The sequence below is a fragment of the Rattus norvegicus genome, chromosome 5, assembly GCF_021556685.1.
Source record: "Rattus norvegicus strain SHRSP/BbbUtx chromosome 5, alternate assembly SHRSP_T2T, whole genome shotgun sequence".
NCBI classification, from domain to species: Eukaryota; Metazoa; Chordata; class Mammalia; order Rodentia; family Muridae; genus Rattus; species Rattus norvegicus.
Window position 1 is genome coordinate 146,730,943 of NC_141538.1, and position 15,166 is coordinate 146,746,108.

Sequence of the window (15,166 nt, forward strand, 5' to 3'; positions counted from 1 at the left end):
TCTCTCCTGGCTCACTCACTGCATTATCAGTTGCCTGGCAGAATGAGAAGCAGCCCTGGCATGAGGCAAGGACATGGAGGCAATGACTTCAGACGGGGCTAATTCTAGGGCACCTACTTTATGATGCAGTGTCTATTAGCGTCACAAGACTGGGAGCCAGCTCCCCCCGCAGTGTACATGATCCCTTAACCACTTAACCCTCTGAAACTTGGAAAGCACAGAGTGGATGTGACACTGAAAAGACAGGTGTGACTCTTAGCTACACACAGAGCCTAAGTTTCCCCTCTGGTAAAAGAGAGTAATCGTATCTCCATGATAGAATTTTGATGTGATGTAATTAGTTACCATGAGAAACACAGTTCACTGCCCAATCTGTCAGCATCCCTTAGAATGTTCAGACCACCTGAAAATCAAGTTTAATCTGTGCCCGCTTTGTGCCCAGTGGGTTCTGTCTGCCATGACCACAGGGTCCCAGGTACTGGGACATCCAGCATCTTTGTCAGCATGCCAAGTTCTTGAGGAAGCATGGAGGTCCGATTCTGACTGTTGGTGGCCCATTTGTATACCACCTCAGTCTAACCACGGCCTGGACATCCCCTTCCTCAGCCTTCCGACATAACGAGTGTCCGGATCCTGGCGTTCCAGTTAACGGCAAGCGGTTTGGTGACAGCCTGCAGCTAGGCAGCTCCATCTCCTTCCTATGCGACGAAGGTTTCCTCGGGACGCAGGGCTCTGAGACCATCACCTGTGTTCTGAAGGAGGGCAGCGTGGTGTGGAACAGCGCCGTGCTTCGTTGTGAAGGTGAGCGCCCCTGGGCTAGGGCAGCGGCTGTCAGTCTGAGAGGCCGGGGCAAGCTACAACCACTGTGGTCCATCTCTGCATTCACCCATCTTCTCCTCCTATGACCCGGGGCATCTTCTTTCTCTCATAGTGGGATGAGAGACCTAATGGGATCGCCTTGCCAGGGAACTTGAATTGTGACCAGAAATTAAAGTGGGAAAAGACTCCTTCTGGACTATCAGCTCAGAGCTCACAATAGGACAGCCATGAGGAGCTGGGTTTCCAGTTATTGTCCTGATGAGTCCATAGAGCCCCCAAACCCCACCCCACCCCACCCCACACACACACAGGGACACCAGCACTCTTGAGTTTGGCTATTCTTCCCTCCACATTGATCACTCCTCCTGGGCTCTCCCTGCTCCGTCAGCTGTGCCCCCTGTTAAACCCTGCCTTGATATCCTACAGTCACTCTCTAGGTGACGTAGAGCAGGCCAACTGGAAGACACATGTCTCTTAGCAAGTGCCAGGCTTGTTAGAACATCTGTCCAGCCCTGCCTTGTGTCTCAGGGCAGTTTTGAAACTTCTCAGGCCAGCGTTTGGTCCAGCTGGCGGCAGAGATTTCAAACACAGATTATGCCTCCCAGGGATAGGGATCATGTCAAATCTGTGTGCCAAGCACAGCGCCTGGCACAGAATCAGTGCTCAGTGAGACTCTCATCTCCTGAAGGTACACTAAGGCCAACGGTGCTGTTTGGACAGGCAAGGGCTGTGGCTTAGAGAACAGAAAGCTTCCTCCTCTCCTCTGTGATAGACACAGGATGGAGACCGCAAAGACCTGCCTGCTTACCCAGAGCTCACTCCACAAGTGAGAGACCTGGGGAGGATGAAGAGGGAGGGCCTTTGAGAGGGCTTTGCCTCCCAGCTCACAAGCAGGTGTGTGAGATAGGATGGGCCATCCAGAGGCTACTGGATGAGCTGCTTCTCTTTTGAGCCTCCAGTTTTCCAACTGTAAAGCAGAAACGAAATGGGAGGATGATAAAAGTTAGCCATCTTTGGAGGGTCACAGCAAGCGTAAAACAAGCATTCCTAAGCATTTGCTGAGCTCCCATCGGTGTGTGGGCTCCCGGAAGTTAGAACACCATCCTGGCTCACAGCCTTAAACCTGCAGAGTGTATGACACTTGATCCACAATCAATGCTGCTTGATGAATGAATGAGTGAATGAATTCTTAACCAGCTACATGCCCCCATGAGAAAGGTGTCATTGGCTGACCTCTTCTCCCCACCTTATAGCCAAATAGGTCACGCTAGGGAAGCCATCAGGCGCTTCTGTGCCTCCGCTGCCCCAGGGTAAAGCACAGATGATTCAGGAACCTTCCAGCTGGGTTGCTGTAAGCATGGCTAGCAGTCGGAGGATGCTCAGTATGGATGGCAGTTGGTATCAAATTTGAATTTGATTTTTACCACTTCTTTATCAGGCCAATGAGATCAGGGTATGTTTGAGAACAGTAACATTACAATCTTAGAGTTGGAGAGAGAGCCACGGCCCAGGAACCCACCCTCCTCACCTGGCTCCTTCTTTCTGTCTGTCTGTACTTGGTGAGGCCCCAGCTTCTTGGTCAGCATCTTTGTCTCTATTTTTTTTTCTGGGTATTTTTTAATTAAGTGTCCCCACCTGGTGGACAACTAAATGAAGCCTCTAATGGTCATTTAGATGTTCCTGGGATGTATTCTGAGACCCTCTCCAGTTTGGAGCGACTGTAATAGGACAAGGTAGGAAGGGAATAGCTTCTAAATTTGGAAAGGAGGAAGGTCATCACCTGCAGTAGTGGACAAAGCTTTCCTCAAAGGTCCAGAGAGGGAATATTTTCAACCTCAAGGACACCTAAGATGGCTCCCTCCTCAGCTCTCTCGCTGCCACTCCAAAGCAGCCGTGGGCAGCACCTGAGTGGCTAGGCCAGATGTGGCTGTAGCTGTGTGTGTTAAAAAGTCAGAAATGTCCTAAGAAATGTTTCCAGGTACAGGAGGCTACTCCCTAGAAGTACCTTGATACCTCTCCTGGTCATTTCTGCCTTCTCTGTCTTTCAAAAAAGAATCCAAATAGCCACACCCTTGTGTGACAGATGTTGGCTGGGTGTCACCCAATTGCAGCCTAGCAGCAGCCCCCAGAAGGCAGGTTTAGTTGTTTTCCCAATTGGTGCACAGGAACACAGTCGCCTGCCCAGCACCCTCCCATTTTTCTCGACGGTGCCAGAATCCACTCCCAGATTCTGGGCTGTCCTTTTAGAATTATATCGCTACAGAGACTACAATATCAGACGCCTTCATGAAAGACTTCAAAGTATTCCCAACGAGAACAAAAAGCAGGGTTTCTATTTTTCACTTCCCAGTAGGAAATTAAAACAAAAGGAAGCATCTTGTCCATCACGGAAGACAAGTCTAGGCACCGGAGAGCATAAAGAGATGACAGCGGGGAGACACATGCATCGGTTATGACAACTAAGGCAATTAAACTCCCCATTAAAAACAAAGACTCTCAAACTGGATGCAGGAAAACATTCTGGCCCACAGAACTGTGTTGAAAGAGAGAGAGAGAGAGAGAGAGAGAGAGAGAGAGAGAGAGAGAGAGAGAGAGAGAGAGGGAGGGAGGGAGGGAGGGAGGGAGGGAGAGAGAGAGAGAGAGAGAGAGAGAGAGAGAGAGAGAGAGAGAGACCAGCGAGCTCTAGTGAATACTTTCTTAATTCAATTGCTAAAACAGGCTATCAGGAAAGTTTCAAATCATGTCAAAGTGTAATATATATTTTTTTAAAAAGGTAAAGCTCATTTCCCATGGGGAAGTTGCTTCAGAACTTGCTGCAGCCACTGGAAAGATGTCTCAGGCAGTAAAGCCCTTGACATAGAAGCAGGACATGAGTTCGGATCCCCAGCCACTGTGTCAAAAGCTGGTCCTTGAATGTGGGAGGAGTCTCCTGTCCAAGTGACCGAGCTTACAACCAGGATTTCATTCCTTCACACACGTTCGTCAAGCATCTTCCTTGTGCCAAGCACTGGGTTAGGCCCAGATGCTCTCCTCTGCTCAGTTCCTGAGCCTTACCCCCTAATCAGGATAGGAGCCTTCCTTCCCTCTCAGCCTCGAGTACCATTTTCTAGTCTACTATGCTTGGGTTACGTGCCCAGTTGTCTCCCAGCTGCTGCTACACTGCTCCGGGAGGGACTTCCAGCATGAGGTTGTATCCCTAGGAAAAGTCTGCTACATTTCTATGATTATCTCGAAGAGATAAAAGAATGTCTGTATAAGAGCTTCAAAGTGCCTTTCCAGTGCACACGCGTGTGTGCCGACAGGTCTCAAGTCATTTACCAATCTCAGGGAGTCTGTTCTGCCTCCTGACATTTCTTAAGACCTCTCTTGCACTCTGGATTGGTGTGGACATGAGAGGGTGTATGGAGGTGCATATGCATGCATATGAGTGTGAGGGTGCAGATGTGTGTGCGTGCATGGGTGTGGGTTCATGTGTATATATGTATGTGCACACACACACACACACACACACACACACACACACACACACGGAGACAGGAAGACAGCCTCATGTGTTTTTCAGGAGCCGTATACCTTGTGTTTATTTGTTTTTTTCTTTTACACAGTCTCGCACACGCCAGAGGTCAGATGTTATTTCTCAAGAGCTGTCCACCCGTTTCACTGGACAGAACATCCCATTGGTACCTGGGCTGGGTCAGCTGGCCAGCAAAGTCCCACTAATCCACTCAGCTTTTGATGAGTGGGCTGGGGCTCAAACTCAGGTCCCCCTGCTTGCACAGCAGGCATTCGACTGAGCTGTCCCCTTGCCCCTTGCATTCTGAATCCTGCCAATTGCTTCCCAGGGTGGCTGGTTAACAAGGTCCCTTCTCCCTTGTATTTCTTTAAGTGGCACTGAGATCTGGATACTTAATCAGACTTGGATTCCTTTCTTTTAATTGCCAGACCATTTATTAAGTGGGGTTTCGTGTCTCCATTAAAGGAGCATAATGTCCTACTGCGTCTCTTTGGGGACACTAGAGGCTGTCTGTGATCCCAGCCTGGAGACTACAAAATGTCTCATCTTCTATAAGCTGAAGGAAGCACGTCTTATGCTAAGACATAGTTCAAAACGAGAATATTGAAGAAATAATTACTTTCTTTTTTTTATACTTGTACTGTTTGTATATTGCCAAGTGAACTCCCTAACACCTTCCGAAATTTGGATCTTTTTAAGCATCATTTGAGGCCAAGGGATGCACATTTGTCCTGTGTATTTACTGTGTATTTAAGGTTCTCACTCTGACGTTCACATTGTCTCCCTGGCTAGCAGGAGCATTTTGAGAATGGCCCAGCCTCCTCTTGACATTTTCTGCCCCTGATCTAGCATCGGTTGTTTTTCTTAAGGCACCTTTTAAAGCAAATTGATGTTTAGAATCTAGAATGCTAAAGGGTGCTTATTACTATTGACTCACCCCATGTCTGTGAGCCATTCCGGTAAATGCAGCTGAGAATCGCTTTATCGGAGAAAATGCGTGTGGGTTCATTTCATTTCAAATAACGAAGCTTTCTTCTTTTAACCTTAACTTCCTTGATATTATATTCAACTGTCTTTTCACTCTTGCTCAAAATATGCAAGTCCCACAGAACACCAATGTGACTTCCCATGTTGTGATAAATACTCGGGACTCTCAGAATAGTGAAGACAGTGCTACAGACAGCAGCATGCTTCCCCAAATTGTCATCGTCATCGTCATAGCCGCCTTCTTCTTCTTCTTCTTCTCCTTCTTCTTCTTCTTCTTCTTCTTCTTCTTCTTCTTCTTCTTCTTCTTCTTCTTCTTCTTCCTCCTCCTCCTCCTCCTCTTCCTCCTCCTCCTCCTCTTCCTCTTCCTCCTCCTCTTCCCCCTCCTCCTCCTCCTCCTCTTCCTCTTCTTCCTCCTCCTCCTCTTCTTCTTCCTCATCCTCCTCCTCTTCCCCCTCCTCCTCCTCCTCTTCTTCTTCTTCCTCCTCCTCCTCCTCCACTTCCCCCTCCTCCTCTTCTTCTTCTTCCTCCTCCTCCTCCTCCCCCTCTTCCTCTTCTTCTTCTTCTTCTTCTTCTTCTTCTTCTTCTTCTTCTTCTTCTTCTTCTTCTTCTTCTTCTTCACCATCATCATCACCATCCTGTTTTTTATATCCTCGTTTCCTCACATGGATGGGCTATCAAATCACTATCTTTTAAAATCTCTTTTGGTTCTTATACGTAAATACACAATATAGTATTGTATTCAGTTTAAGTTTTTAGAAATTGCACATCAAATTTAATCATTTTTAATTATGCAAAGTGATTATGTAGTTCCAGAGTTAAATCTGCCAAAAAAAATAATTACAAAGTGAAACACCATGTGCATTCAGGGAAAGTGAAGCTCTGTGCGCACCCCTCCTACCCACGGGGAGCACTCCACGTTCTCCATTTACCTGTTCACCAATTGTTCGTCTGAGTGGGTACTAACACTTCAATACCAATTTAACTTTTTAAAGCATCATTTTTACTTCTCAGTTGTGCATACACATGTGCATGTCTATGTGTGGATATGTGCCCATGAGCGCAGGTACCTGTAGAGCCCAGTAGAAGGTGTTGAAGCTGGAACTAACAGGTAATTATAAACCGACACCCACACCCCCCACCCTCGTGGGTGCTGGGAACTGAACTCGGATCTTCTGCAGGAGCGCTACTCACTCTTAACCACTGAGCCATCTCTGTATCCCCTAATTTAACTTTAACATTGCCTCTCCTTTAGGTAAACAGAATCCAGGACATCCGTGCTCACATGTACATAGAGATGCCTGCATAGATTTAGTGTAAAAAAATTTTAAAGTTAAATTCGCATCGAAGTGTTAGTACTTACTCAGATGAACCGTAAAGGACAATGCTGTCTGTCTTAGTGACGTCCAGAAGTTGTACTGCTAAAGAGACACTGCATCTAGGACTCCCCCTCTCTACATCCTGCCAGTCAGGGACCACGCTGGGCTATGCGAGTAACAGAATGCAGGATCGAACTAGAGAGCTCCGCTGGCCATCACTTGTGCTGGAAAGGAGATTAGCCATCTAAAGCAGTAATGGAAGAGCAGAGAAAACAAGAGCGTGGGGACCCCAAAGAAAGGAATTACATTTGAGATAGGACTGTGTGTGCCTGTCTGCAGCCAGGGAGTACAATTCTGCGTTTGGTCCGTGCCTTCCTGGATATTGAGCAGGGAAGTCAACATCCAGCCTCAACCCAGAGAATGGATGAGAAACAAGACTCAGAACCTACTTGAGACCTCTGGGCACAGCAGCTGGCACAGCCCTCCCTGCCCTGAGGTCCCACACATGTGCTGTAGGAGATGATTGAGTGAGGTGATGGTTGGATTTTGCAAACCAGAGGTACAGGAGGGATGATACACACGTGTGGTTTAATGTTTTATATAAACTCCGTCCAATTACCTCATTTCTCTAAGCCTCCACTCACAGAAGTCAGAGCAGTAATCCCCTTCTATAGAATGAAGGCAATAATCCCCTTCTATAGACTGAGGGCAATAATCCCCTTCCATAGAATGAGGGCAGTAACATATGTGCGTGTGGCTTTGCAGTCTTCACAAGGATAATCCACATTAAGCCCCGACACCTGGCAAGCGCTGGGTCCCCTCCAGCTCTGTTGTCTGTCTGACAGTGGTGTGCTCTGTGCTGCAGGAGGATTTGGAGACAGAGGTCGTCAGGTTAAATCTCAGCTCTGACTTCATTGGCTTACTGTCTTTTATCTGGGTTCTTAACCTCCCTGGCCCTGGTCACCTCCTTTGTAAAATGGGAGTAATAACTTTATTAGCATGTGTTTGGATGGCATAACAAAGCAAGCCAATGAGTAGGGCACCAGGAAGCATTGGCACCTCTTCCTAACATCCTTACTGATTAGAAGAGGAAGGGGAAATTTTGAAAACCACATGCTAACACTGAACGTTTCCACACGGATGTGACAGGCATCGTTCATGTTCTCTCATCCTATTGGCCAAAGCAGTCATGTGACCTAGCATGACAATGGAACCCACCATGTGTCCTGAAGGAAGAAGCGTGCAATGGCTCTGATAGCCATCACACAGGCTAGGAGGCATGGTGTCTGGAAGAAGAAATCATGGGAAGGATCCTAAGCAGGAGGCAATGACCTGCTTCGTGAGACAAAGCCAGCCAGAGGGTGGGATGAAGCATCCGGCATCTTGCAGAATCACCTGCCCCAGACTTCATTCACCCATCCTCATATCCACTCTCTTAACCAGCAACCATGGAGGCAGAGCTATGTGTCGGGTGCTATACTAAATACTGGGCCTGCCTGTTGGAGAAGGCAAATAACATAGTACTCACAGTGTCGAGAGACGCAACACTGCCCTGAGCTGACCCCACGTTTAGCCACTCGCTCCCCAGTGTTGATGGGAGAAAGTAGGCCTCCGCCTCAGGCCTGACAATTGAGTTGGGAACAAAGAAAAAGGCAGCAGTGACCCAAATATTAGCCCCACTGGAATGACAAACAGACTTTGCTGAAAGAATTTTTAGTCTTTTCCTTCAGGCCTTTTATAAACCTGCAAATGAGGTAACCGGTCACATCTATAAGGGTCCCAGTCGGCAAAGCTCACAGTTTAGACTTTATGTAATTTTCCATAAAAACAAAACAAGTCCTTGTTGGCTGACACATTTTATAGAGAGGGGTTTTTGTTTATTTCTCCATTCATTTGTCTCTCAACAAATCCGCTTTTCTCCCTCTGTCCCACCCCCCCAGCTCCCTGTGGCGGTCACCTGACTTCGCCCAGCGGGACCATCCTATCTCCAGGCTGGCCTGGCTTCTACAAGGATGCCCTGAGCTGCGCCTGGGTGATCGAAGCGCAGCCTGGATACCCCATCAAGATTACATTCGACAGGTGCTCCTGCCCGCAGCCTCCGAGGGGGAGGGGCGTGCCGAGACGATGCCTCCACTCTGACAAAATTGGGGGGGGGGAGTATAGCACCAAGGCTAAGACATCAGCAAGGCGGACAACATGGGGATGACTGCCCTGCTAGCTTTACGCTTGAGTTTGATTGATGTATTGGGAGTCTGTGGCTGGGGATGGGAAGGCAAGTAAGTGATCACCTTGGACCCCAGAGCCCTTTCCTTTACTATCCTCTTAAAGAGAGATGGCAAGTAGACGCCATCAGACACCATCAAATTTAGACAGAGCCCACAAATCCCCAGCGTGGGAAGGAGTGCTCCCCAACCTCCGTCCTAAACCCTGCTCAAGTGCTCCCTCCACTCCCAGGCTCTAAAGCCCCTTGGCGGGAAAGGAGCCTCCCAGATGTGAACCCAGACCTCCTCCGGATGGAGTATCAATGGCATGGAATTCATGGTCTGCCAACTGTCCCCTGAAGAGTGGCGTAGGAAACACGCTGTGCCCCTCGGGCCACTTGCCCACGTGTGACTCAGCTGCACGATCTTTATTTCTTTGGGTCTTTAAACATCTTTATTATAAATGTAAAAGCTAGTCTCAGTTCTCTAAGCCAAAGACCGGATTTGATCCCAGGACTTTGGCAGATGAACCCCCTAGCCTAGAACATTCTGAATCCCATGAAGCCTTTGTCTCTGCATCTTAAGGTGGATGCTGGCCCGTGTTCTAGAGTGACTTCCTAGGATGGATGGGGAGAGTTGAGTTAAGCACAGTAGAGGAAGTCCTTCCACATGATTAGTAAATGTATGCAAATTATATTAAATTATATAGTATATATTCTATCCTGTCTGCTGAAATCTGGTTGCCTGGAGCCCTGGGTGAGGCAGGGCAATGTTGTGCTTTGGGTCTCTTAAAACATCTCCATCTGCATCGTTTGGTAGGTTTAAAACCGAGGTCAATTATGACACCCTGGAAGTACGAGATGGACGGACATACTCAGCGCCTTTGATCGGCGTTTACCATGGGACCCAGGTGCCCCAGTTCCTCATCAGCACCAGTAACTGCCTCTACCTCCTCTTCTCCACTGACAAGAGTCACTCGGACATCGGCTTCCAGCTCCGCTATGAGAGTGAGTCGCAGCAGGTGGCACCAAGAGGCAGACGTCCACACTGACTGGACTGGGGGAAGATCCCCTGACCGTGCTCCACCACGGGCCCAGCCCTAGCCACCCTAGAACATCATTCTCAGCCCTCCTCACAGGTCAAGGGCACCCAGTTGCTCGTGACCTTCAGGCCAGGTCCCTTGTGCACACCTCACAGCTTCCTCTGTCTATGGATGATTGACTGCTGCCTCACATTGCATTGTGGGATTAAGTGTTTGACTGGGCACGAACATGAAGTCAGTTGGCATCTCCCTTGTACCTGAGTTCTCTCATCGTCTCCATTCGTGCCCCCTAGATTTAGAGGATTAACCTCACGTCAATACCTTAGAAGGTGTTACGGGTGTGGCTTGAGAGCATCGTGAGGGCGGTCATTTGCTTACTCATGCTTTGTCACTAAGCCTTGATATAGTGCCTAACCCCAGAGTGAGCATTGAGTAGACCTGGGCTGAATGTGCGAACCTGCTTGAGAACTGGGCAACTTCTGCCTCTGTAGACCAAGGCTCTGTCCTCCTCCCTTTATAAGCCACATGGGGCCCCTCCTTGATGACATCATATGCTGTCTGTTCCCAGCTGTGGCCTCTCTTTTCCAGCTATTACATTGCAGTCAGATCACTGTCTGGACCCAGGCATCCCCGTCAACGGGCAGCGTCATGGAAACGACTTCTATGTGGGTGCTCTGGTGACCTTCAGTTGTGACTCGGGCTACACGTTAAGCGATGGGGAGCCCCTGGAGTGTGAGCCAAATTTCCAGTGGAGTCGTGCCCTTCCCAGCTGTGAAGGTGAGGCACACCAGTAGGGGGCAGTAAAGAGCACATTTTTCTCCTGCCCTGACAGACCAGGAGCCTGATTCACTGACTCCCCAACACTCATCAGTGAGGTTGGTGGTTTGGGGGGGGGGTCCATGAAGAATGGTTGACTGAGCTCTCGGAGTCATTCTGACTTTCTCTGCCCACTTCACTCCTACAGCTCTCTGTGGTGGCTTCATCCAAGGCTCCAGTGGCACCATCTTGTCGCCAGGGTTCCCTGACTTCTACCCCAACAACTTGAACTGCACCTGGGTTATTGAGACGTCACATGGCAAGGGTAAGTGACCTTGTGGCCAGGACTCCTGAGTCCCAGATCAGAGCAACTTCCATGAAGATGTCACGACATAGTGACAGCTAAACTTAGCTTAGTCGAGATTTTTCTCACCAGTAAGAAAACTTGCAGGGTCTGCACACCTGTCTGCATCACAGAAGCCATTCAGTAAGTACCGTTGAGGCTCTAACCTCTCAGGTCTTGCTAGTGACCAGCCATCAAACCCCATCCAGCATAATGCACCCTGTAAGGGGGCAGCACAGCCTTGTCAGTATGGAGCTGGGAAGCCAGTTCACAGATGAGAACATACTATCATTTTTTTAAAAAGTCTGACACAGAGATAAGAACTGAACGTGGGACTCTAGGCATGCTCAATTAACCCCTATGATGGAGCTAGATTTTCTACCCCTCTTTTTATGTTTTATTTTGAGATGGGGATTTTGCTAAGGTAACCAGGCTGGTCTTGAACTTGTTTCCTAATAGCAGGGATTACAGGTCTGTCCTGCCAGGTCAGGCTGTTGTCATAGTTGATAAATCGGTTGTCCCAGCACCATCTCTCCTGCGTCTCTGAGGCACCCCCTGTCTACACAGCTTTCTTCTTTCTGAGGATGACACATTCAGTTACCTCCCCAGCTTCTGCCGCTCCCTCAGCTGTGAGGGAGCAAGTGAAATCTTTGGAGTCTGAGTTCAAAGCAAGAGTGCCAGTTACAAGTTTGTTGGTAGTGCATGCTTCTGACCAGTGTTTGTACACACGCTGGCATGGAGATCAGCAGGAGGCAGGCTGTTTCAGCCTCTACCCCAGTGCTTATTCAGACATCTCTAGAGGCCGTTCCTCCACTCTGCCGTTTAGCAGGAATTCTAGCACCTACGCTCACAGGTTTGGGTTTTCTACACTAGGAGTAGAAACCAGGCATCAGAGTCTGACAGTCACTGATAATTGTGATGTGTGCCTTCAATAAAAATAAAAACAAACAAACAAAACAAACTCCTCTGATCTGGAAGGATTTGCATGCAGAGGATTGGAGGATTAAGGGGTTGAAATAGAAGGCTAACCCTCAACATACCCAAATGTCGGTGTGGGCTGACAGTGAATGGTGAGTGAACATCCTTTACTTGACAGGAATACAGTACAGAAATAGATGCCTCTGTGTGCCCATGCCTGTGTACACGGCCAAAAACAGACTATATGACATGACTAACGTATCATTTTAGCACCATTGAAGAAGTCACATGAAGAGAATTTTAAAAACAATGGGATTATGCTCCTGGAGAAGAGCCTCCGTGGGTGAAATGCTTGCTCTGCAAGCCCGAGGACCTGAGTTCAATCCCCCAGCACCTGTGTGCAAAGCAGGACACAGTGTCTGCCTCACTGCTGCAATCCCAAAGCCGAGAAGGTAGAGAAAGGAGGACCTCTGGGCTATCCCTAGCCAGTCAGCCTAGCCAGTGCGTGAGCCCCAGGTTAAAGTGACAAACCTCGTCTCCAAAAACAGCATGGACTGCTATTGAGGAACAGCACCTGAAATGAATCCCTGGCCTCCACATGCACACTCACATATGCACACACACACATGCACACACACACACATGCACACCCACACATGCACACACCCACACATGCACACACACACAGGCACACACACACATGCACACTCACACATACACACACACAGGCACACACACACAGGCACACACACACAGGCACATGTACATCTACATGCACAATCACACATGCACACCCACACATGCACATGTACATCTACATGCACACGCACACAGTGAGGTTAACCATTTTGAAAAGGGATGTTTAAAACCCAACCGAAAAGCCACATGGATGAGAGCTGTGGATGTCTTAGCCTCTGGAGAGATGTCCCTTTAAAAGCGATAATTCATAAAGGCAGAGACTGTTGGGTTCAATTAAAATTTAAAAATTGATAAGATTTGTATTAGAAAAAAAAACCTTGGTGAAAATGCAAAGTTAATAGTAAATACTCAAAAAAAAAAAAAAATACCTGTGATGTATGTAATTGACTAAGCTGCCGACCTAATGTGTTAAAGAGATTTTAAATTCTGTAAGGAAACTTGGCCCGGCCCATCAGCCTGAAAAATGAGCAGAGCTATAAACTAACACTTCATAATTGAAATACAAATTGAAAACATCAGTCCCACCAATAATTAAAGACATGCAATTCCAGCCAGTAATGAAGCACAGTTTTCCCTTTCCAAGTCACGTCAGGACGCTGTGATGCACGGTGTGGTCTAGACATGGTTAGGCCTCACAGCCTCACTCCTGACCAGTGTGGACAAGCCTGGCCTTCTCCCAGGGGTGATCCGGGAGTGGGAATCAGTGTGGTCTCTGTAGCCAGCGACTTCACTTACCGCCATTTACCTGAACGCAAGTAGCAAAACTGCACGTTGTCAGGTACCTGTCAGGAATATTTTTATTACGTCAAAAAATTAGGAACTAGGGCTGAGGAGATGCCCCAGTTCATTACATGCTTGCTCAACATGCACTGAGGACCCGAGCTCACACCACCAGCATTCATGTAAAAAGTCAGGCCCAGCAACACATGGAACATCGGAGCTGTGGGACAGTCGAATCAGTAAGCGTCAGATTCGGTGGCTCCAATAATAAGACACCAGTTTTAACCTCAGCCTTTAACACATGTACGTGTGTACATAGTACCCGCATGCACAAACTAACTAGCTAATCTGAGTGAATATGAGTGTTTCGGAAACGGAATAGACGACCCAAATTCAGTTCTCAGACCCACTTCAGGTGGCTCATGACTGCCTCCAACACCAGCTCCAGGGAATCTGACTCCATGTAATTATCTCCATGGGCTCTGCATACATGTAGCATGGAAACACACACACACACACACACACAAATATACATGTGCACATGCACACACAAATAAAAAATAAAACGTGAAATAAGCAGAGAGTACGGAGTGGAACGCCAGACAGCTAGAGAGAGAAATAATATGGGAAAGAACGACTGCTGGCCATCAGAGCTGTGCCAATAAGTTAAACAGCCAAGTGTGGCCCCCAAAGTCTGCTGCATGTATAAAGCAGAAGCAAGGCTATTGGTATAAGACATGATCTGCAGAGGTCTGCCCCACACGTTCATAGGAACTGCCCTTTCTTCATTCTCATCTTTAACTACCTTTCCCATGAATGAGGGATACATTTTATGTAACCACACTATTTGCATAAGGAAAAAACCTGAAAGAGTATTTCTGTAGACGCCATGTGGACTGAAGTATCCACCTTGGCTTTCAAGGCTAACTCTGCCCAGGGCTAAGATGGCCCAGAGTTTCCGCATCAAGGGGAAGCAGGAACCTCCTAGAAGTCAAGGCAGCCCTGAGGGTCCCTAGAAAGACAACCCCTGTCTTAGATATATTCTGTATCTGGGTACCCATGATCAGAGAGATTCATGTTTGTACGGCGGAGCATCTGAGATTGTGTGAATGTATATACCACTATATTTCTCTGTGCGTTTACCAGAAATCATGTCAGCTCATTGGCTATTTCACACATGCTTGTCTGAGATGTAGACCTGGATCTCAGTGCCCCATGATGAGGCAGACAGAAGACAGAAACACCAGGATGTCAGGCAAGTGTCCTGGAGTTCAAATGCAAGCTTGTGTTCAAGGATGGTGCCCAGGAAAAATTTAGCCAGGACAGGAAGTCTGTGAATCAGTGCGAGCTTTGGGGAATGACCAGACCTCCTTAGAGCCCTTTCCTTCATCATTGAACCCCAGGAAACCAGCCCAGGAAACCCAAGGGCTGCAGCCACCTGCTGAAACCAGCCACCCAGACCTCAGCTCGGTTTCTAGAACTTGCCATCATCAAGAGAGAGAAGACAGCCCCAAACTTGCCATTTCATGTTAACCCCCACTTCCGTGACATACTGGGAGCTCTTTGAAAGACAGATCTCTGGTTCCCCACACTTTCCTCTCCCCTGGTTATACAGAGCACACAGGACCTAGAGATCTGTTTGGTGATGTGAATCGAAAGGAACCGAGCCCACACATGTCTCCCATGCCCTACTCCTAGTCTATGTTGTGCTAACAGACCCCTGGGTTGCTTATTTGAATTGCTCCCAAATAAAAGGAAGCCCAGCTGGGGAAAGTTAACTTTATTCTGAATTGTTCAGCTGCCATATGGCAGGATGACTGGAGTCAAGGTCAGACCCAGGGCATGGACAGC

At 48.1% G+C, this 15,166-nt stretch overlaps 1 protein-coding gene across 3 annotated transcripts in view; it reads left to right on the top strand.

Annotated features, from left to right (window-relative positions):
• Positions 1 to 15,166, top strand: part of Csmd2 (CUB and Sushi multiple domains 2) — a 569,250-nt gene that overhangs the window by 381,072 nt on the left and 173,012 nt on the right. For all 3 annotated transcript variants that reach the window (XM_087548710.1, XM_087548711.1, NM_001446899.1), the window contains 5 exon segments: positions 607 to 801; positions 8,577 to 8,715; positions 9,657 to 9,844; positions 10,468 to 10,656; positions 10,844 to 10,960. In XM_087548710.1, the coding sequence (XP_087404836.1) occupies positions 607 to 801; positions 8,577 to 8,715; positions 9,657 to 9,844; positions 10,468 to 10,656; positions 10,844 to 10,960 (828 nt within the window).